Source organism: Asterias rubens, chromosome 22 (assembly GCF_902459465.1).
Source record: "Asterias rubens chromosome 22, eAstRub1.3, whole genome shotgun sequence".
In the NCBI taxonomy this organism is placed as follows: domain Eukaryota; kingdom Metazoa; phylum Echinodermata; class Asteroidea; order Forcipulatida; family Asteriidae; genus Asterias; species Asterias rubens.
Window position 1 is genome coordinate 1,868,289 of NC_047083.1, and position 23,762 is coordinate 1,892,050.

Genomic DNA, 23,762 nt, shown 5'->3' on the forward strand with positions numbered 1-23,762 from the left:
AGTGAGAACTACCTCGTAGGTTGGAGCCATATAGACCAACACTACAGGTTTTAATCAACCGTAAGTGACCAACGAATTTTATCACAAGAGTTCATGTGTTGATTACATAAACAATGTCATAACTGACAGTCAGTCAACGGTGAATATTTATTGTGTATACGGATTGAATGTTTTCGTCCATTTAGAGGGAGTAGTCACTCGAAAAATTGAATCAAAACAACAACAAAATGAGTGAGAAAACAAAATGCACATCAGGTTTTATGGAATAGCTGTTTTACGCAAATAGTTGAAAAATATTCAATGTTACTGGCGGGAGACTTGACTCTTTCATATACTAAGCACGTTTGAATACTTGAATACAACAAAACAAGCCACGAAAGCTAAAACTTCGTCATCACCGATAATCTGGTACCCCCTTAAACCCCGCTCGCGGCTAGGATTTCCGAAAAGCTCCGAAAATAAATGGGGAAGAACCCGGAGTAGTAGAAAAGGTGATGGGTAGAGAGTGTGGGGGGCTTTACTTACCTCGTGAACGGCTTCCCTTCTTGGACTTGGCCGCCGCGTCTGACTGGCCCTGCGGGGAGGTGCTTCCCCCAGAGCCCGCCGGGGCATCACCGCCGTTTTGCTGCGACATGATTCACAGCAACAAACACTCCTTGTTTTTTAACCTCCCCGGAGCACCCGAACAAAATACAAGAGAGGGTGGAGGATGAAGAGAAGAGCAGAGAAGAAAAGAAGAAAAAAATACTCGGCGAATCGCCCGGAGGTATTGACACTACGGAGTTTAGTTCTCGTGTTTACGTTGAACGAGCTTTCCACACGGCGTTTAAAGCCCCCCGGTTGATGAAGAAGAATTCCCGCTTCGAAACAAACTCCCTGTTGATCACACGAGAGAGGCGAGAGGCAGAAGCCCGGACTTAGGATGACAAAATCTGTTCCCTAAATCTCCTTGATGATGACAGAGAGGACGAGCAAGCCGCCCCTGACTCTTTCCAGGGCCCGTGCCAAGACCGTTTGTTTGGAGACAACTTCAAGGCTAGGACCAGACGTAATGATCTCACATACAAGAATGAGTACGCTTTATGTTTTGTTATAGATGTATTCCACCCTATTATATCAGTCCAGCGCACACTGTCTAGGCATCACGGCCTTCCCTCATTAATACACACCCGTGAACTTGGCCTCAGCAAACAGCTCATTTGCATACCCATGACCCCAAGCTCTTCGTAATAACATTACACCGGCATGTATAGTATAGCCCGAGGAATAGCGGTCGAGAGAGGGCGCCCTACTGCATCGCCAGAGGGGAACGCTGCCCTTGGCCTGCGCTGCGAACTCTCGTGTGTGGTTGCTGCACACGTTACGCGCACTTTGTTTAGCAATTTTCAAGCGACTTAACTTCAACACTGGACGGATCGTTTCCTTTTCATTCGGCATGGTTGTTCAAACACAATTTGTGAGCGCCTAATCCAAAATGACATATCGAACACACATTGCAATGATTCGCGTAGCCGAGTGTACTTTCTACCGTAGCTGCTGCTGCACAAATAACCATACAACGATGAAAGCATTACTTCACAAAAAGGAAAACGCGCCTTGAAAAATATCAAAATAAAGTTCTGTAAAGAAATGACAACGTTGTCGGTGTTGCCTTGGAATAAATTGTGTCACAACTAACTTGAGTTTGCATGTTTAACCTCAAAAAATAAATGTACACTCATTTGGGCTTCATTCGTCGTCAAATTGAGCGAACCAAAATTTACGACACGAACGAAAAAACGCAAAAGGCGACCACTTTAGCAACTCTCTATATCACAATAATATAATTAAATCATTAGGCTTTTCTTATTTTTAGAGAAAAGGGAATAGTTTGGGGATAAACAGTTCCTAAAGCTCACAGAAAATAAGTGAGTTGCTGTGGTGGACAATCATGTCTCTATCATTTTCTAACAAATTAATAGGAGTGTGCAGAAACTTCAACCAAATTCCGCTGAGGTGGTGAAGAAGGAGTTGCCACAAATTTAAGGGTGGATATCCATTACAGGTTTAATAATAATATTGATAATATGTTATGGTTTACGTATTCTTTACACCACATCTACCACATTATGCCACACACAGTGTTTAACACACATGACATGGGCTACATAACAAAGACGTGCAAACCTACCATGGGGTGGTGGCGATTTTCCCACAGTAGTTCAGTCGCCCTTGCACCCATGCTTAATGGGGTATACATCATCTACACGCTAGATTATTCTTTCTCTTCAGATTTGGAACTCAAGCGACAACAATGTGTACTTAAACTTCCACGGTCAATTTTATATTAGCAACACGAAAACTAGTTGGTGTAGTTGATGAATTTGATAGAATTGTGGGAACCAACACACCGTGGTACTGGTATGTGGATGTCTTTTTGTACGTACTGCCTGGTACAGAACAAATCATCAGCATTTGATAAGTTGGGATTTCATATTGAAAGGAGACAATTTTAGACTTATAGGATGTGGCTAGATCCCCACCTTCACATGCATTGAGAAATACGTTAAGCAGACGTAGCCCGAAGCCGAATAGCCAAGGTTAAAGACATTTGACACTATTGGTTATTACTCAAAATAATAGCATAAAACCTTACTTGGTAACGAGTAATGGGGAGAGGTTGATAGTAAAAAAAAAAAAAAAAAACACTGTGAGAAACGGCTTCTTCTGAAGTAACGAAAGAAGTTCTTTTCCACGAATTTGATTTCGAGACCTCAGATTTAGAATTTGAGGTTTCGAAATCAATCATCTGATAGTACACAACTTCGTGTGACAAGGGTGTTTTTTCTTTCATTTTTATCTCGCAACTTCGACGACCAATTGAGCTCAATTTTTCACAGGTGTGTTATTGTATGCATATGTTGAGATACACCAAGTCTGTTTTTGACAGTTGCCAATAGTGTCCAGGGTCTTTGGGGAATGTGGTTTTTAAAAAAAAGGTTTTATAGAGATGGATTAAAAAAAACATCTGCACAAAACCACTCCACATTTTCGGCGGTATCTAAAACAAAAAAAACGGGACCACTTTTTGAAATCAAATTTTCACAGGTTGGTTTTTAAGTTCATACCTTCATACATAACAAACTATCGAATGCTTCCAAATACCAAATGTATACTTTGCCTTTTAGAAAAAATAAGCAGCTTTTTGGGGTTCTTTTTTAAGTGTCTGTTTAGGCGCCAGTCAGACCCTAACCACTGCGTCAACATTGTCCCATTCTTAAAACATATTGCAATGGATCGATCCAAGAAAATGATATCATTAAAGTGTACGCCACAACCTTGTGTTGTATAACCCCCCATCCACCCTCTACTCTCCCCTCACACAATTACAGTACAGTGCAACCAATGTAAACTTGCTGAAGACATTTGACACGCCAGTGTGTTTATTAATGCATGAATTGCGTAAACTGTGGATCCCTTCCCGAATAAAAATCGAAACAAATTTGATTTTCTGCGGGCATAAACAGATGAACGAAGAAAAGTCCTCGCGGTGTATAAAAAAATAAACCGACTGCCGTTTTTATTTTTACCGAGTATTTTTTTTCTTCTTCTTTTGGTGTGTGTGTGTTGTTGCCGGGCGGCTTGGTGCAACACCTGCGACTAGAGCCGACAAAGCCATAGTGGGCGGGGGAGGAACTTGTCAAACTTCGGGCCGAGGATCCTGGATGGGGAGTGGGGTGGACGACGAGCAAAGCTCCTCCAACCACAATTTTTAAGAATCCCAGATTATGAGTTTTGTTTTCCTCCTTCCCGCATACTCGTTGCGGTGAACATGAGAGTCGATTCCTTAACACGGACTAATTCGCACCCTGGAGCGAGAGAAGAGCCAACCAACCTGCTGCTAATTCGTTGCACAATAATTACACCCCCGGCAGTCGGAATGGTATCAACCATCGCCTCATTAATTATACGGTAACCTTGACCCAGGTTAAGTGCAATCAAGCCGGTTGGCAGGGGCGCGCGGGGCGGCATCCTCTAAAAGGGTCCCCGAGGAACAAGCAAACATCGGCGGGCCCGGACTCTGGAGAGGGACCCAAAGAAAAGCGCAACCCCGGACTACACTTTTGGCACAGCGGGGTGCCTTTACACACTGCATCTACGGCTCAATTCAAGCGCGGTGCTATAAGGCCAGCCGCTTGCCCGCGTAAAACAGTTTCTGGACAGTAGGTAGAAAAATACACCCCCACAAAAGAGATGTAGTGTTATTTTTTTTCACCCTTCTCTCTCGTCGCTCTTCTTTGCTTCAATGCAATTAAATCCACACCCGAACTCATTATTTCTAGTTTTCGCTTTATACAGCAGGCAGCGCGATTGAGTGAGTGGGGGATTTTTGTTCTAATACGATGTGGGTTTTCAATTCCGCGCATTGCAGATTGTACTGGACAAAGACATCATGCCACGTTCATTAAAACAAATTTGAATATATTATAAAACGCACACCTATATGGCACAATTTATCCATAATCCAATTTGAGACCTCAATTAAATTTGCACTCTTGGTTAAAAACCATCGCCTGCGAAGAACGGCAGTAAGTTGAGTGCATGCCGTGGAGAAAAAGCTGCGTATATTGGAGGGAATTCTCGCGCCCTACACGAACTTAATTTGTTATACTAAAGCAAGTACAAAGCCCACAATTATAAAATATAAAGTATTTTTTTAGTCAAAAGCATGACATAGACATACTCATTATATAGTGACATTTCGGTTGGGAGATAGCTTCCCAAAAATGTGCATCCAACATGAAAAACTCATTCAAAATAGTACCAAAATAGCACTGGAATATCACTAAAATATTACTCGAACATTGTTCAAACACTCTTGAAATATTACTCAAAAATTTACGTATGAATCATGCATGCTTCAATTATTCAACTCCATTTCAAATAATACAGAATTCAATCCATTATATCTCACATTTTTACCAAAAGAATAACTTGAGCATTTTGGAAGGTCGAATTGTGAGGTCACTATCTTAACATTTGGTTTGTTGCAAAACAATTTAATACGAAAATAAAGATATCTATATTAGGTATAGGTTTTCCCAAATATCAAAAATATTGTGATATTACGTTAGAATTTAACACATTGTAAGGTTAGTTTCAATGTATTTCTAATTCCAAGTGAACTATAAATGAACCACACGCCTGGAATTTCATCTTTGAGAGGGCAGGGCCATTTTCATAATGGCAAAGGACACTTCAAGTTAGTGCAAAATGTTGAAGTCCTTGGGAAAATTTTGAAGGGGCACCAAGACTAGATCGGGGCAACTGAGGCCGTCACCACTGTGGCCTCTGTGTTAAATTCCGGGCCTGGAAACCAATGAATTCCTTCATAAGTGGATACAATTATAGTTGAAGTTGCGATTCAGAAAGTAAAGGGAATTCTTGGTCAATTAGTTTAAAGTAAGATAAGGGTATAACATACGGATGCATGAAACCACTACGTTTACTTTCCACACGAGAAGGCTTATTTAACACCTTCGATTAGTAAACACTGATGTACAATTTCATGATGGAGAAGAGCCCCGTTTTGGCTTATTACGTTAGATTCAAACTGACTGCTCGTACAGAGACTAGCCCCGCGTAGTGGACCGTGCGGTAAAAAGGAGGGCGGTGGTACTACTCGGGACGTGTGAACTTAGGCCCCGCATCACACCATCGCAATATTCCTGACATGCGACACGAGAAAGAGACCACGCTTGCTTGATTAGCTCGCGTTTATACCCCAGACGAATTTCTTTCTGCGCCATTTGGGGTGCGTCTAATTCGTGCCTAGCTAGCTGCCTCGCTCTTGAGGTTGAGGCAGCATGTTCGCAACTATCAAGGGATAGCTCCTTTGTTAGCAGCCATCTGATTGGCTGAGGGGGCTTGAAACACAAGGTATAGTCACGTGTCTGTTTGACATTACAATCAACAGCTCAGAGGTCATTCAATGAGTCCACAACACCGTTGTGCTATATTATTATGGCGACGTGCCAAAATCAAAATGCTTGTTTTTTTTTAAACACAATGTTTATCCTTACTTTGTGTAAAAAGTTTGTTGTAAACACTTACAAAGCTCAACCGTATGATTAACAGATGACGTCACTTTGATGACAACATTTGCCCTCTAGTTCTCTACGATTCGAAACATTTTAATGGAATCAAAAAGGTCCATGCAGAGTGCAGACTATAACTAGAACTTTATTAAGTTTTGCTCCACAACAATTTTATGAACTTTAATTCGTCAAGCTTCGTCAAAAGACAATAAGCAGCCTTTCCTACACGAATTGTATTCCCCTTCGTGCATGCAATAAGAAGCCTATGTAACAAACTCAAAAGTCACCAAAAGTAGCTAACATTCCCCATTTAAAAGGAAGGTACACGTTTGGTAATTGTAAAAGACCAGTCTTCTCACTTGGTGTATCCCATCATAAGCATAAAATAACAAGCCTGTGAAAATTTGGGCTCAATCGGTCATCGAAGTTGCGAGAAAATGATGGAAGAAAAAAACACCCTTGTTGGACGAATTTGTGTGCTTTCAGATAGGAATAAAAGACTTCTAGCTAGAAGTCTTTTATTATTTTAGTGAGAAATTACCTCTTTCTAAAAAAAATACATTACTTCAGAGGGAGTTGTTTCCCACAATGTTTTATACTATCAACAGCTCTCCAATGCTCGTAAATACCAATTCAGTTTTTAAGTTAATTATTTGTTTTGAGTAATTACCAATCGTGTACCTTCCCTTTAACACCAGTTGGGCAAACTCCTTATCTTAGCGATAAGAGTTTAACTTGGTTCTTTCACGTATATTGTCCAACCCACGGGATGTACATGCAAGGCCTACCTCCTTTAAAACTATGTAACGAAAAGGGATGGGCACATCTTGTAACCTTGAGCATGTGTTATTTGCATGTTTACCGTATTTTTACCTTGAAATCCGTTCACGTTCAAACATTTTAATCACATTATGTTAGAGATTGTTTTCATCCAAGTTTGTTATCGCCAAAAAGTATATTTTCAAAGTTTAAGACCGTTGGATAATGTTTAACCCGGAGCAGCAATGCATAATAATGCTGGTTTTTACCGGGGATAGCTACACAGAGAGAGGGTGTCCATGCGTCAATGGGCATGCCGTATATTTGAAGGGGTTCACGGCCCAGCGGCCACTGGGTTTCGCGGTCAGCCTTTGCCGTACGCTGTAGTTCTAAAGCCCCGTATAACACTTAATCTAATCCCCGAACATTCAGAATTAGATGGTAAAGCTTGTGATTCTTTGAGCAAAACATGTGTTCCAACCTGTGGCTTATAGATGGAAATAAGCTGTTGATTATCAATCTCATTTACAATTGTATAATATACTGAGTATACTCATTATATTATAGGGTAGATGGCCTTAGCATTTTATCAAAACCGGACCTTCTTCAGAGGCTTAAAACAAGTATAAACAAATACATATCAATTTATAAGAAAAAGAGAGGGGAAAATTGTATAAGATACATAGTAAACAATAAACACATACACGGCTAATGTGCGACTTCATAATCACAGATGATAAACCAGCGATTTTATTTTGAAGTCAGAAATTCAAACATTAGCACACTTAGAAATTCAAAACCATTTTATTAAACTGTCAATTAATTTGGAAGGTTTATGTCAACCTTGTGTTATTCATTTGCGAGATAGAAATGTTTCAAGACCACCTTGATGTCGGACTAGCTTCCCAATCTCATCAACAACAACAAAAAAGACCGAAGGAATTTTACGAAAAGGTGACGCGTCGCCGTCGGCATGAGGGTACCGAAAGAACTTTCAAAAGGACGGCGTGGCTTTCGGCTGAGGACGCGGTGCCTTCACCTATATCATTATGGTTCATTTTAAATGTATACCAGATTGAGTATCAAGGCTGGGAACCTAACTAACTCGTAAATTCCTGAAACGACTCTCCTCTGGTATTCAGATCGATCTGATTAATTGACAGGTTCTAATTTATATGACACATCTCAACAAGCTGAAAACGATCAGTCGTTTTGTCCGTGTTTTTTTTTCTCTCTACTGATATTTATCAAGAATCTGGTTTAATATGAATCCTTTGAAGTGTTAAACATTGACAAAACAAATTAAGTTTTCACTAAAACTGAGATCATCTTCTACGATCAAATTTGATTTAGAATTGTGAAAAAGTACTTTAAGCTGGGACAAATTAACTTATAATGCACATTGGTAAGAACAGGCCCTATGGTATGAATACACATAACACCAAATCAGTTCTCAGTTGAAATATAATAATGGATACGATTCGCAAGAGAACCAACGAATTAACTTGAACAAGACCAACATGGCAGGTATAAATGGAGTGGAATTGTGCATTTGATGATACGATACAAGCATGGAATTCGGCATAAAGACATCACAGTATGTCTTGAAAAAGATGTTTTGGTAAAGGTCCAATACAGTTTGGACCCATACGCAATATACAGGTAGAACCACGAGATGGCAGCCATTTTGAAAATTGTGAGACCTGTTTGCTATGACCTATATTTTTTCAGAGGAACGATCTGTGATTGCCTTGTATGTAGCCTCATATCTTTCTCATGTATATATATATATTTATAAACCAAATTCTCTTAGTCTGTGACTTCTTATTTGGTGATGTTTTTATTTTATAAAATAAACCAATTTTGAACTGAATTAAATTGAATTGAATTGAGATCGACTGTGTGCCAAATTCCATCATGTTTATATTGTATCATCAGAGTCACCATTCCTTTTGAACAGCTTATTCTATTCACAACAAAATATCAAGGACTATACATCAATAAACTTTGGAATTGGACCAACAAATTGCTTGAACTTGACTGTTATCTTTAATACACAAATTTTCGCATTAGTTCAGAGTAATAAATCATGTAATTTGTCCCATTGGACAATGATGGATTTCAACTCCAGTACCGACATGCACCAGTTCTTATACATAACGAACTGCCGCCGTTACACGGTAGCTGTCCACACACAGACCCCATCCCATCTATCACCGTGTGGATACAGAAAGAAAACCCAACGTGGTGATTAATGACCGGCGGGCAGCCGTGTATTATTAGCGGTCCAATATTATCATTAAAACCCGCTAAACGGCGCCTGTCAATGCTTTGCACGCACGGGGCCGAAATCACCAGGGCGGGTCTACGAAGGAAACCGATGGTGTTAATTTTACGATGCAGAGCTCCCAAGGACACGTCTGCTGCACACGGAAAGAATTCACTTGGGCACTCTCTGTGAAACAGGTATGAACTGTGGGGGCGCTGTTCGGCTTGATGTGTTGTCTTCCGGAGGTGTCGGAAATAGGAGTATCTTGCTATGGCTGACTTTGTTGGCTCCAGTGAGTTAGCCGCAGCCGTAAGCTTTAAATGTGTCCTCTTTAATACCGTGCTAAGTAACAGTTTTTTCAACTTTCCTAAAGGTTGTTTGATATAACTGTTTGCAGGGGAAAAAGTTAGGAATTTGTAACTTAATCTAAGTTTTTTTTTTTTAGGTGTCCAATCAGATACAACAGCATCTTGAGAATTTTTGTTGTGGCATGCTCGTTCAAACTTGACAGTGCTTAAGTAAGTTATGGATTTGTTAATGTATGGTGTTGGTGGTGGGGTGGGTATAATTACATCAATTTGAAGGGGTGTGTGGACATGGAGGTAACAGGTATAATGGAGAGATAAGTAATAACGGTAAGTTTGTCTGAACTAAATTCACACCAGCCCACCTTTTCGAAATCAATAATGACGCACAGGGGTGCGTGAATACAACTTTATTTTCAAACACGATCATTTACGCGTGTAACGCCTATCCCTTGGGATATAACACAACCTACCGAGGGACTAAAGTAACATGAATGGATGCATCTGAGCATACAAACTACACATAATAAACCCCCAAACCAAAAGAAGGGAATAAAAGTGTAGGTAAACTTTTCTCGGTCCTTGCCTCAGCCAAGGTTACCCCAATTTAATTTGCACGGATGCTTGAGCAAGACTGTGTGAAGGGGGTTCTGGTGTCTGTGGGTGTTGAAGGGAAGGGGGGGGGTGTCTTTAGCAAGACAAGTTTGTAACAGTGGTAGGTGTATTTCATGTTATGGCGATGATAGGGCCAGTTTGTTAGAGGTGCGGTGAACTTGGCACCGGGTGAGTTAAGAAGGGGACTGGTGGGTCCTCTAGCCCTGGTTTGAAAGGGAAGAGAAGTTCCAATCTTTAGTTCAAGCTGTTAAAGGCAGTGGACACTATTGGTAGTTACTCAAAATAATTATTAGCACAAAACCTTACTTGGTAACGAGTAATGGGGAGAGGTTGATAGTATAAAACATTGTGAGAAACGGCTCCCTCTGAAGTGCCATAGTTTTCGAGAAAGAAGTAATTTTCCACGAATTTCATTTCGAGACCTCAGAATGAGATGTTGAGGTCTCGAAATCAAGCATCTGAAAGCACACAACTTCGTGTGACATGGGTTTTCAATTTAGAGCCCGTGGAAAAAAAACAACAACTGCTTTTCCTTTTACTTAACACAAATTGTGTTTGCCTCCTTTAAGAATGTTTTCCATTTTAAGACTTCACTATTTACGTGTCTATCGTAATCAGGTTTACTTGAAGTAAGACTCTTCAGGTGAGATTTTTGTATCCGAAAGAAAAAGCTTTTTAAAAAATAAAAGAATAAAAACACTCATACCAGCAAATTCGTTTGTATACACATGGTATCTCCGCTCATGCAGCACTAAAAGCTCCACGCGATACGCATAACTATGTTTACTTCCCAGCATAACACACATAGGAAACAAACTTCTACAGTACAGGAATAAAACAAACCGGGAACTATGAACAGCATGCCCGAGGGTAAAACATTTTATAAATACAATTTAGATTTTCACACTACGTTCAAGGTCATGGTAATTAAATTCGTACGGTTGTTTTGATGGGCCCCAGATATTTAGGAAAAGAGGAGGGAAAAAAAATGAGGGTGAGGCCTGGACGGGAAGATCGTGACCAAGTTAGGACGACATTTTTAGTCGTGACGTTAGTGTTGGAAGTTGGGATTAACTGAAGCATAACATGTTCTGGTGGTCCTGAGTTATACATCGGATGTTTTAAATTTATCCAAGTTTTCATTGGCTTAAAAATAATATGATATCATAACCTTTTAAGGTGGTGTTTTATATGATGGAACACGGAGGTATAAAATGATAGCTTGAGGTTTATGAATATGCATGAGGTAATAAAGATGGGTGAGAAAGAGGTTGTGAAAGAGGTCAAGAGTGAGAAAGAGGTTGTAGGTATGCAAGAGGTTGAGCCAGTAGAACAATGGAGAAGAGGGCAAAACTCACAATTAGATTAGCATATTATGCTAATGAAAATTCTAATGAATCATTTTAATATTTTTTAATCGTATTTTGTAGCGTGAACCAAATTAAAATGTGGATTTTTTAAAAACTTTTAACCACGTTACTATTCAGAAAAAAAATACAAAAAGCTATTACCCCTTTCTTCTCATTTTTTTCCAACGCCCCTTAAAGCCACTGGACACTTTCTGAACATAGCAAAAGTTAAAAGTTCACAGATTTACAAACAACTTACAGGGTTTACAGAAGGTAATGGTGAAAGACTTCCCTTAAAATATCATATCGAGAAATGCTTTACTTTTTGAGGAAACATTAAAACAATTATCAATTCTCGATAACGAGAATTACAGATTTATTTGAAACACATGTCATGACACGGTGAAACGTGCGGAAACAAGAGTGGGTTTTCCCGTAAATTTTCTCCCGACTCCGATGACCGATTGAGCCTAAATTTCACAGGTTTGTTATTTTATATTGAAGTTGTGATACACGAAGTGAGCTATTGGACAATACTGTTTACTGACATTGTACGATTGCTTTAAAGGAGGACACTCGAGCCTTGGGAATATGTTACAGTTATTCAATTTAAATTTCTTTCCGTCTTCGACTTTTCTGAAAGAAGAGAGATACATTATCGAACCTTGACGCGTTAAAAATTTGGAAGGATGCATTTCGCAGTTGGTGCAAATTGGTCAAATTTGTCGGCTGGTTAAGTGTTCGGGTCTTTGTTGGACACTAGAAAGTGAGTTAATGGTGTTTTAATTCGCGCCTCTCCATAGCATTTTAGAAGTATTTACAGCTTCAATTTGTGGGAAATAATGTGACGATTTGCCGAGCGAGATGGAAAAGGAAAGATAATTAAAGGCAGAGAGGATACAGTTTCTCAGGGTTGAGTTTTAAACAGGAGAGCCGGAGGACGGAGTGACATTATAAAGTAAGCAGAACAAATGTAAACTCCACTTTAAGTTTCAAATTTTTATATTTAGGTCCCTTTTTTTTTTTTCTTCTTTTTTTTCTTGAAAAGATAAGTTTGAATAATTTGTTTCTGAGTGTACTTCAAATTTACATTAATTAACGACGAGACAGCAGATGTTTTACTTGCATACTGGTAATAATTTGCATACTAATTTGCATATAATTTTGTTCAACAATATTGCAACGTATATTTAATAACCTCATTGGAAAGTGTTGGCGCCACCTTTGACAACCAAGGTTTTTTTGTTTACAAGAAAGCCTTACTCATTTAAAAACCTTTCAGACATGGTAAACTTGGACTTATTGTTGCTAATTGTTGATGATCCATTTTTGTACACAACTTATGATATATTTTATGCTCTCTTCTGTTTTATTCAAGCATCAACAGGCGTTCCATGGTTGTATTCCTCTTTGGGGTGCACTCATTTTCCTATAGATGAAGTACTTACGAAGATGGCAACAAATTTACAAGGCTCTATACCTCACGTTAAAGGCAGTGGACACTATTGGTAATTACTCAAAATAATTATTAGCATAAACCTTACTTGGTAACGAGTAATGGGGAGAGGTTGATAGTATAAAACATTCTGAGAAACGGCTCCCTCTGAAGTGACGTAGTTTTCGAGAAACAAGTAATTTTCCACGAATTTGATTTCGAGAACTTTAGATTTAGAATTTGAGTTCTTGAAATCAAGCATCTGAAAGTACAGAACTTCGTGTGACAAGGGTGATTTTCCTTCTATTATCTCGCAACTCCGACGACCAATCGAGCTCAAATTTTCACAGGTTTGTTATTTTATGCAGATGTTTAGATACACCAAGTGGGAAGACTGGTCGTTGACAATTACCAATAGTGTCCAGTGCCTTTAAAATGATGTAACATACCACTCTGCTGATACCCCTCAAGTGCAAATTTAACATCAAAGACATTCAATGACGTCAGATTTTATTGTGTGTGCATTTATGTACGGTGCCTTTTTAGTGCATTCCTAAAAACTGAAATAGAACTTTTGAGTTATACCTTCCTCTTTGAAATGTACAGACACAATATTTGTTGATATCCTATGACGTCATGTTTCGAATGTTGCTCCGTAGAATTAGTATCAAGTGAAAATAAATAGCCCATTACTCCCATTTTTACGTGAGGTTAGATACATGTAATTGTTTTTCCACTTCCTTGAGAACTATATCTCCTAGAAAACGAGTGCACCGCAAAACATATTTGACCATGGAAGTCCGCTTTAAGGCGTTTCGGCATCTCAAGCAACCCATAATCACTCATGTTTATGTGTTAAACTTGTTATGACCTTGAACGGGCATCTTTTAGGTGTTTCGGCAACTTAAACAACCCGTAACCACTCATTAATATGTAAAACTTAATTTGATATTGGTGGGCCTCTTTAAGGCGTTTCGGTAACTTAAACAACCCCTTAATCACTCCTTATTAAGTGTAAAAACAGGGTTCAAGGCCAAGAAAAAAGTAGAGGTTACACAAATTATGCCACTGGGCGTCTAATTCTTACAGTAACAGTTAAAATTGCTAGACAGCAGCTAGATTTCTCTCCACAGCGGCCATGAAAATACTAAGTGTGAAGTCCTTAACACAGTTTCTCAGCGGCTTGCTTACTAAACAGATCCACTCTATACAACAAAGGAAAAGAAGACGCGGCAAATCCAACACCCAGACCCCGTCTTCCCCGGATATATTTGGAGAAAATCTAGCAGTAATTTTATAAGAATAAATCAGATTCCTTTGCCCCCGGGGGTAAGAAAAAGGGAAGAGGGAAAAAGAGAGAGTGAGAGAACGGACTGTGGAGATTGGGGTAAGGAAAAAACCTTCTCTGGAACTGTACGGTTGGCCGTGGATGCACCAGCAGGACGGCCTTGCTCAACCGGGCGTGTATACGCTTGGATCTTTACGCTTAACTGGAATCGGTCGGTGAATATAATTTCCCGTTACTGATTGCGTTTCTCGCTGGGTTGAAGGCGCTAATATGAGAAGCTTGATATAGATCCATGTATGCAGTGAAGAAAAGTAGGAACGAAGGGGGATGGGGTGGGGAGACGACGAGAGATAAAAAAAAGGGGAGAAGGGAGACGAATTTAGGCTCGATATTCCCCGTCACCTGTCCCGGGGAGATCGGTGATTTTGTGCCGGGGGATTCGATCGGGGAAGGTGGCAAGAATGGCTTTTACTATTTCCGATTGGGTGAGTCGCCCTCAGACCGTTAATAGATGAAGGGCAAGAGGTAGGGGGGTGCAACATGCTGGACCTTCGTCTGATGGATAACCCCTTTGTCTGCCTGAGATACGGGAGTGAGTCGTGGGTCGATTACAATGGTGACCTCATCACAACTACATTTGGCCTAAAAGAGTAGATGATTTGTCTCAATTTGTGGCCTTTCTTGGAGTATAATCAAGGTCAAACGAACTTTGGTGGTTGTCATGATGGTGATAAATATGACAGGTATCACAGTGGTAATGTGTGAGGTGGTGGTGGCCATGATCAATATGTTCACACGGGATAAGTTTCTTTGTCAGTTGTTGTGATTAGACTGATTTGGGGATGGTGACAGTCATTAAGACTTGTGTGATTTTCAGAGGTTTGTTATTGTGTTGCATATGTTGAGATACACCAAGCGAGAAGACTGGTCTATGACAACTACCACAAAGGTGTCCAGGTCTTAAAACAGCTCTATAAAATTGGGACCAGGGCTGATTATGCTGGTTTTTTTTTTTTTCATAGTGATTAGGATCATCGTGGTGATTTTTATGTTGTTGATTGCAACCATGGTAACATTTTGGTTGGTTGTGGTGATTGCACTATAATAATGCTGCCATGTGATCGAAACAAGTTATTAATTAACTGCGATACTGCAATGATGATATCAGTTTCCACGAACAATCTCAACAGACTGCTACAGACTTAACGCACTACACGTGTATTGTCAATCTACTACATAAGAGTCCGGCGCTAGACCACACGGATATCCGTTTGAACATACTATAGTGTCAATGCATGCCCCTCTCTTTCCATCACAAAATCGGAGGGGGAGGGGGGATTCCCAACGCCCGAAACACACGGACAATCATATGTCACAATTCGTTTAAACCTTTAAGCCTCCCTACACTCAAAGCCAACTTCGAAAGAAAAAAAAATCACACCATCAAAATGAAAGCGTGAAGAAAAAAGATGCCATCAAATTGAAACACGTATAATCAGAAATAGTATTTCTAATCCACGCCAGCCGATTTTCGCTCCTTGCACAGAGGCTTAAGCTCTCATGGGGGCGAAAGACGCGAGCCGACGGTAGAGCCGGCCGCTGCATCAAACCCGCTGGATCATCAAGGAGAGGGAACGGAGGCTTGGACTTAGCCCCAGTGCAGAGCTACCCTCGGTCCCCGTCGCAATTACATAAGTGTAATTTTCACAGTACATTGAGTCCCAATGTAATATTGGGAGTAAATCCGCAAGTACCAGGCGCCAGTGCGCCGAGCCGCCGCGGTCCGAACTCGCGCATAAATTTCAACTCGCAAAACTCTTCCTCTCGTTTTTATAGTCCCCACATCGTATAGGTTTTTATCCTGGTGCAATACTTTGATAGAATAAGCCGTTTTTTAGTCATTTTATTGTGGGTAAATGGATTATTTATGAAACGTTGAAAGTGCAGCCTGCCCTTGATGACATAAAACCATCAAGACTTCTTGAAGACGAAGAGACAATTTCTGATCGATACATCCTGATTTTGGAGGGGGAAAAAACCCAGTCTAAAGCAATTTGGTCCATAAGCCGAAAAGAACATGTAAACCATTCATAAACCAGCCCTTTGAATAACGCGCTTATAAAAGGCGCAGTTTTCACTTTGTGCAAAATATTCTTTCCACTATATATAAGCATGAAACTAGACCCTATAACTTCGACTCGTGCCATGCGTGCATGCAATGAAAAATACCAATTGATTCTTAGCAATGGAACTTTGATAAAATAAAATACCAATCGGTTATTTACAATGGAACTTTGGTATAGTAAAATACAAATCGGTTCTTTACAATGGAACTTTGAAAAAGTAAAATACCAATCGGTTCTTTACAATGGAACTTTGGCATAGGACAAAAAACAATTGGTTCTTTACAATGGAACTTTGGCATAGGAAAATCCTAATCGGTTCTTTAGAACTGAACTTTGGCATAGGACAAACAACAATTGGTTCTTTACAATGGAACTTTTTATAGAGTAAAGGACTTACCATGTGCTGGGTAGGCTCCGGTTCCGTTGTGCGACGAGAAGTCTGAAAGAAAAAGGGGGACATTTAATAAAACAACAACATAAAACAAAACCAAATAATTAATTTATCTGTGTTGACTCAATACCATAACTGGTAAATAACAAACAGTACCACAAAACAAAAACAGTACCACAAAACAAAAACAGTACCACAAAACAAAAACAGTACCACAAAACAAAAACAGTACCACAAAACAAAAACAGTACCACAAAACAAAAACAGTACCACAAAACAAAAACAGTACCACAAAACAATAAAACACGCTATTTAAAATCGAATCGAAGGTGAACCAGCGACAACCTGTTGTTCTCCAAGTGCTCTACCAACTGATATTATTGAGCCCAGTTTAAATTGGCTGGCCTCCCCAAAAGTGGACAAACAATGTCTACGAAACAAAAAGTCTGCTGCTGCTGTTACAAAAACGTAATTTAAAAATATATATATAAAGGAAGCGAAACAATTAACCAGTCCGTAATTGAAAACGCTGTTGAAATTTCCTCTCCGTCCGAAGCGCGACAATTCTTTCATTTGTTTTCAATTATAAGAAACCACACTGACACAATATTGACCCGTTTCTACGATTATTTCCTTTCCAGATTCACGAGGAAGGAGGGTCTTTTCCCCGTCTTTTTAAATGATAGTTATGACGAAAAAGAGGAAGGAAAAATAACACAAAGGGTTCTTTTTTTTGTCTGTCTATCTCGCCAGTGAACGAGGTTGGTTTTCGACCAGCCACGTTTTGGCAGACGACACCGCCGTTTTGGAGGGAAATTGAAAATGCGCAATATCCGGACGATGTGTGTCATCGATTGCGCTTTATTGTTGACAGTCAGTGTGGGGGCTTGGACGACCCTTCTTTCAACCCCCTACCTCCCTCCAACTCGACCGAATAGATTTTTTCCTTCTCTCCAATCGATGTAGGAGGGGGAAAAGGACAGGATTGGGGCAGCAGTTGCATTTCGACTGATTAAAAACTTCACTGCTTTTAACAACTAGAAAATAAATAAGAAAAACAAAAAAGTTGCATATAAAGCAGGTATTATTAGGTGTCTTTCAGAAGGCAAGTTTTGCCAGACTGTATTAAGGGAATTGTTAACAATTAATTGAACTTCGTTCTCTCTCATTTACTGTGTCTGTCCTCAGCTATCTCTGCGGGGGAGGAGCAACAGAGGGCGGTAGACAGAGAGACATCTTTATTGAGCATCGAACCAACGACCCTTCGCATAAACGAATATGACCCATAAACGAGTATAAACGAGTATGACGCTGCTAAATACCACGGAATTCTGCGCTGACAGCATATAATCAGACAAGGCAAAACAGTAAGCGCATAATTCTGCGATAATGCGCGCCTGAAATTGGTCCACGGTGTCTGTTTAGACCACCGAGCTGAAACATATTTAGATTGCTGTAATTAGCGGGTACTAATTACATTTCCTGCTCGTGTTTCCTGTGTGTGTTAGCATTTACGAGTACTGGTTCTCATTCCACAAACGAGGGTGCCACTCTACTCGCAAGCAGTGAAATAATTAAATGGCTGCAAAGTAGAGCCGCTGCAGTGGAGATACCAATCAATTAATTTGGTTCTATTATACTCATCATGATGTGACTTTAAAGACACTGGACACCTTTGATAATTGTCAACGACCAGTATTCTCACTTGGTGTATTTCAACAAAATATATAAAATAACTAACCTGTGAAAATTTGAATTCAATAGGTCGTTGAAGTTGCGAGAGAATAATGGAAGAAAAAAAACACCCTTGTCGCACAAGTTGTGTGCTTTCAGATGCCTTGAATTCGAGACCTTAGTTGATGATGTCTCTTATTCAATTCAAATTTTAGCGAGAAATTACCTCTTTCCAAAAATTACGTTACTTCAGAGGGAGCCGTTTTTCACAATATGTTATACTATCAACAGCTCTCCATTGCTCGTTACCAAGTAAGTTTTATGCTACCAATTATTTTGAGTAATTACAAATAGTGTCCAATGCCTTTAAACCTTTTTATAGAGCTAATATTGACCCAGACAGAGAATGATTAATGTTATGTCCCCTGACAATAACTCGAGAGCACAAATCAAAACGCCAAGACTAAACCAAACAGCCTGCTCTTAAAAAGCAAACCCCACCTCTTCCAAGAAAAGACCATTGCCAGGTTTTCTTGAAATATTGAAGAACACTGTAAACAGTTGGCTTTCATATCGTGCAGGAATAACAGATGGGCACGACACTGGACTGTCGTCAGACAAGAGTGCGCGCACAAAAAAAAGCGCCAAAATGAAGGGAGAATGTGTTAAGGCGAGGAGTAGCAGTATGTCGTTTGCTTATTATGTCAACAACAAGGTGCATTTAGCATCTGCAAAGGAATGTCAATTAAATATATCAATTAAAAATTGATGTTCACAAGAATGTCATTATCAACATTTTGAAGTGTTCCTATATTGATTTATTGATGCTTGTGAATGTTGGAGGTGGGAGTCTAGCAAAACGACCACATCGTCATGCAGAATGACTGGTTGCCGTTACGTATGCACTATTGAAAACCAGGCCGGTGTCAACACTGATACAGTCTGGTGCCTGTGTTTTCATCAGTCATGTTCTTTTTGTTCCTGCATGGCTGGAGAGAAAAGATAGTAGAGGTTCATTTTGCTTTTCAAAATACCACAATTCAAAAAAGATGTTATGGTTAAATAAATAATTAACCCTGTTAAAGATGAACTTATTTGTGGAGATGAGCTGACAAATGATATCCATCATGGACGTACATTGAAATTCTCAAGATAGAGATAGTTCCACAGTTCAATTTGTTGAACTTTATCCTTACCCATATTTTTCAAGTGTTATTATTTTGTCTCCACCTCAATCTAATACGCTGCCATTAAAAAAAGGTGATCAAACATTACCACGTATTTGTGTCTTAACCCACGCTACAACACGGGAACCCGTACGTTCTAATAATAATGTATGGTTTCCCATCACACCATCAACCTAAGCTTATTTAAAAAAAAAAAAATTCACATCGAATCATCCGCACGACTTGGATTGTACACACGCATGCGCTGTGAGGCTCCTTTCCTCCTCCCCAGGGATATTATGTTATCACACTTGGGTGCGGGGAAAGCGCAGGGCGCATTCTCAAGGTCGTCCTAGTTGCAGCTCTTTTTTATTATTGTCTATAATACATTTTTTTTTATGCGGCTGTGGTGATATAATCCTTCGCACTTTTAATTTCATCTGGCGCGAATTAGCGCTAATGGCGATCGTCTCCTAGCTGCCGAGGTGTTGGTGTTGTAGGGAGTGAGGGACTGCTTGGTTGCTGGCGGATGCATAGACCGTTTTGCACAGAGTGTGAGGAGGTTCAATTTGGTATTAATACACCGATGAGTGATCGTCTTCAATGGAGTTTGGGGAATTGTTTTTGTTTTTTTCTGTTGGTGAGATTCAGTCTCTAATTAGGCGCAGTGTTTACAGTATATTAGTAATGGACGGGAATTGGGAGTTGTTATAACAGAAAGTGGTCCCAATAACCCTTGCTAATTATTTGTCAATTGCCAATGTAACCATTATTTTGTTCAGCAATGCTCTTACGACTAACCGCTTATAAACTAGGCCTATACACGGGCCACAAAAATGCTTGGGTATTTTCTTGACGACCATTGCTAATTAGCAACCCCTCACCAATGTCTGTATGTTCATCAATGCTCTTACGACTAAACCGTTCATAAACTACACGGCAAAAATAATGCCTTCTGGCTAGGGACCCCACAAACACCGCGACCCCAGACTACGCGTCTGCAATACACCCTCTTTGGTTAGATTGGTGCCAATTATGATCAAACCCACCACAGGGGTCAGACGTACTTTCCGGCAGCTGAAGAAACCGGTGGCACTGCTAGTTTCGTCCCGGTCGGTGCAGGCCCTCGACACTCCAGCGATCTCGGACTTTTTTTCCAGTCAGTCCGCAACCGGCGTCTTACTTGAACTTAGTGAAAATAGGAACATATCCGCGGCTGATTACTGTCCACTTGAAGCTAATTTTCTCGGGGATGGGTGAATTTAAGGAAGTGGTGAGGGACTTGAGTTGTGGTGTCCAGGGCGTTTGTTTTCTTATTTTTATACCCCGGAACTGCCGGGTGGGTCGAGGAAGGATTCTGAGCCCCGGTCTCCCGTGTGAATCGAGCGGCCTGCCGCTCGCCTCTCCCGGACCCATCTGTCGTGTTTTCGAAAGATTGTGTGAAATCAACGTCAGTCATCCTCGGCTCTTGAAGACGAGGTCTCTCCCCTCTAACTCTCAGAAGGATAGTCCTTGTTTTGTTTTAATATTAAGCAAGATTTAATGTGTTCTTTTTCAGTTCCTGCTTATCTTTAGAAACCGCAGTTTAGTAGGCACTCTGGCACTACTTTTAAGAGAAGGCGCTAAAAAAAAAAGCAGCTGCTAGTTTTTGTGCCGAACGTGAGTGGATTAGGCTAAATATTGTCGTTGGTGGCGCTAGGCCAAAGCGCTGCACTGTCACAGTGTGTTTTCTTCACTGCACTACAAAAAAAGATCAACGAATGTTTGTTGTGACTATTGACTGCAATTGGGAAACGTATTCTCAATTGGATAGTCCGTTTGTGTATTCGGGACACGTGCCAAAGTAGACTGAAAATAATGGAAGATTTGCCCGATTGTAACTTACAACACTTATGTTTTAAGATTATCAACAAGCATTAAACAAGGGCCGTATACAAAGAGCATGCAGCTTTAGCACAAAAATAGCTAAGCACAACGAAATCATGCTGACCAGAATAAGTTTACCAGCCAAAAGAGTATTGTAAATCTGCGACTGGTACCATGGTTCCCTTTTCTCAGCAGAAAAAAAAGCTCTATGAAAATGGGCCATGTATACCCGAAAATTAAAAAAGATACCAGTAAAAAACGCAACTGGTTTTAACACAACACCGTGAGTGTAGCTTGGTGCACCCTTTGTGGCATAGAAGCAAAACAAACTTTGAAAAAATAGCCTATAGATTCACAAAAAAAAACTCACTCCAATTGTGCATGTAAATTCATTGCAAGTGCATGTGTGCTCCAGATGAGCTTTTGCAAAGTATAGCAAGATGACTGCAACTTGTAGCCCTTACGTCATTTTCCATTAATAGCTTGTGTTAAGTCTCGCGACTTAAAACATTTGGATTCCTTCTGCACATGGAACCAAAGTGGTACACAAACATGTTCGAATGAGAGACTTGCACGGTCTGTATACATAATCAAAATTTTCCTTACTTCACACAAAAAGGTGCAGGCTTTAAGTCCACACAGCTTCGATTTGTTTAAAGAAAGGGAACAAAATCACCTAAAGATGGCCGAACAATGGCAGCATTTGGAGAAACTGTACATGGAATTCAGAACAATTTACCCAACGTGGTCAATATTTTTCTTACGGATTATATGAATAATAAGTGAATTATGAAAGCCTGAATGAATTTCAAAGTAAATTAAGTAATTATAATCGCATGAATAGGGAACGAGATTAGGGACCCAAGAGTTTGGTTTGTTTTGATTCAGTGACGTGACCTTCAAGAGAGAGCTTATCGCCAACTTTTATCAACTTCTTGAATGGAGACTATATACATGTCTGACTTGTATGGTGTGTTATTATTGAGTGAGGCTACGGTTTAATAGTTTTTGAGATTATTAGAAGTGTGGGGGCAAGAGAAATAGTACACGAGCCCTTAGTGGCAGGGTCGGCTCGTCAAACCCGGGTGACTAGCGCACTACAGCCCCCCGAGCAACGCTCCTCCCGTCCCCATGGAAAGAGCTGACTCGAAACGAACGGACCCGTCAGCGAACCACGGCGCCATGCACCCCTTCATATCCCACTACTGGCTGGACCCTATCCCCAATTCCAGTCTTTTTCCTTTCTCTCACCCAAACCTCTTGTCTTCAGCAGGGCTTGATGACCCCCGGGCTTTTTGCATTAGACCTTTCTAGCTTCCAGCCGGCCGGGTTCTATCGCCATGCTCGTACCGGTCCAAGCTTCCTCCTTTCCTCCTCTCTCGATAAAACCACTGCCTTTTATTTATTTTAACCGAGTTCGCTTGTACTTTTCCACCTTTCAATGCCGGGGTTTTCCTCCGTTGTTGATGATGTCGCGGCTTAGCCCCGTATTCAATCATCACTACCCCCATATTGGCTTGATTCTTCTATCATTCTTTACCTCTGTTTTTTTTTTCGTCTCCAAGCAATGATTTTTTTCTTACGAGGAGCGGGCTGCTAGAGGCGCTCCATCGCCCCGGATTGGCGGGCTTTAGACACGGCGTGAGTTTTGGAGCGCTGCACCCGGTGTGTGGGGGTTTCGTGGGGAACTGTGAACGGAACTAGGGGCCTTTGCTTGTCACGAATTGAAGATGGAAGAAACTGATTGGGTATCTTGTGATGAGGGAAAAAGCTGCCGGCCTTTTTTGTCTTCATCTTAAATTATGTTTTGGTATCAAAGGCAGATAGGTCAAACTGTGTCTGGCTTTGTTTTCTCTTTTACACATGGAATAGATAATGCTAATATAACGCTAATATAAATATAACCTCTTTGTGATGTGTTTTATAATAGCTCAATTACTTTTAAGTTTACGAGGAATAAGTTTTAATTCGATTCTATGTCTGAAATTCTACATGATACGACGGGTTGTTACAACCTTTTGCAAAGAACCGAAAGCTGCATACTGATAGTACGATGACTTAGGAACCTTTTTTACATGATTTTTTTGTTACAGCGTTGCAAATCCGTGGTACATAATACTATGCAATCAATAATGATGTTAGACTATCTCAGACTTTAAGTTATGCATGCATGGTGAAAGCAATGGGTAGTTACAAGTGCAGATTTGCGGTGATTTAGAGAATGTTTGTTCACGTTTATAACGATGTTTTTGCAATACATGCCAATTCTCCGTACAGCGTCGATGCCGTAATGTCAAACAGTGTTAACATTAATGTGACATCTTAATTTAATGATGTGTCACTCAATCAATTCATGACTCATGCCATGTGACACTTGGTAACTTCTCTGAATAAAACATGAATTCCGTTTCCTCCCTTCGAAAAATTTCCTCTCAGAAATGA

General features: G+C 40.2%; 1 protein-coding gene across 2 annotated transcripts in view; it reads right to left on the reverse strand.

The window, feature by feature from the left end:
* Window positions 1-23,762, reverse strand: part of LOC117305236 (paired box protein Pax-6-like) — a 103,114-nt gene that overhangs the window by 53,080 nt on the left and 26,272 nt on the right. The window contains exon 3 of one of the 2 annotated variants that reach the window (XM_033790059.1): window positions 16,621-16,662. In XM_033790059.1, coding sequence (XP_033645950.1) covers window positions 16,621-16,662 — 42 coding nt within the window. Of the gene's footprint in view, window positions 1-525; window positions 1,052-16,620; window positions 16,663-23,762 lie in introns of those variants that run through there. The other variant, XM_033790058.1, reaches the window with a different exon arrangement.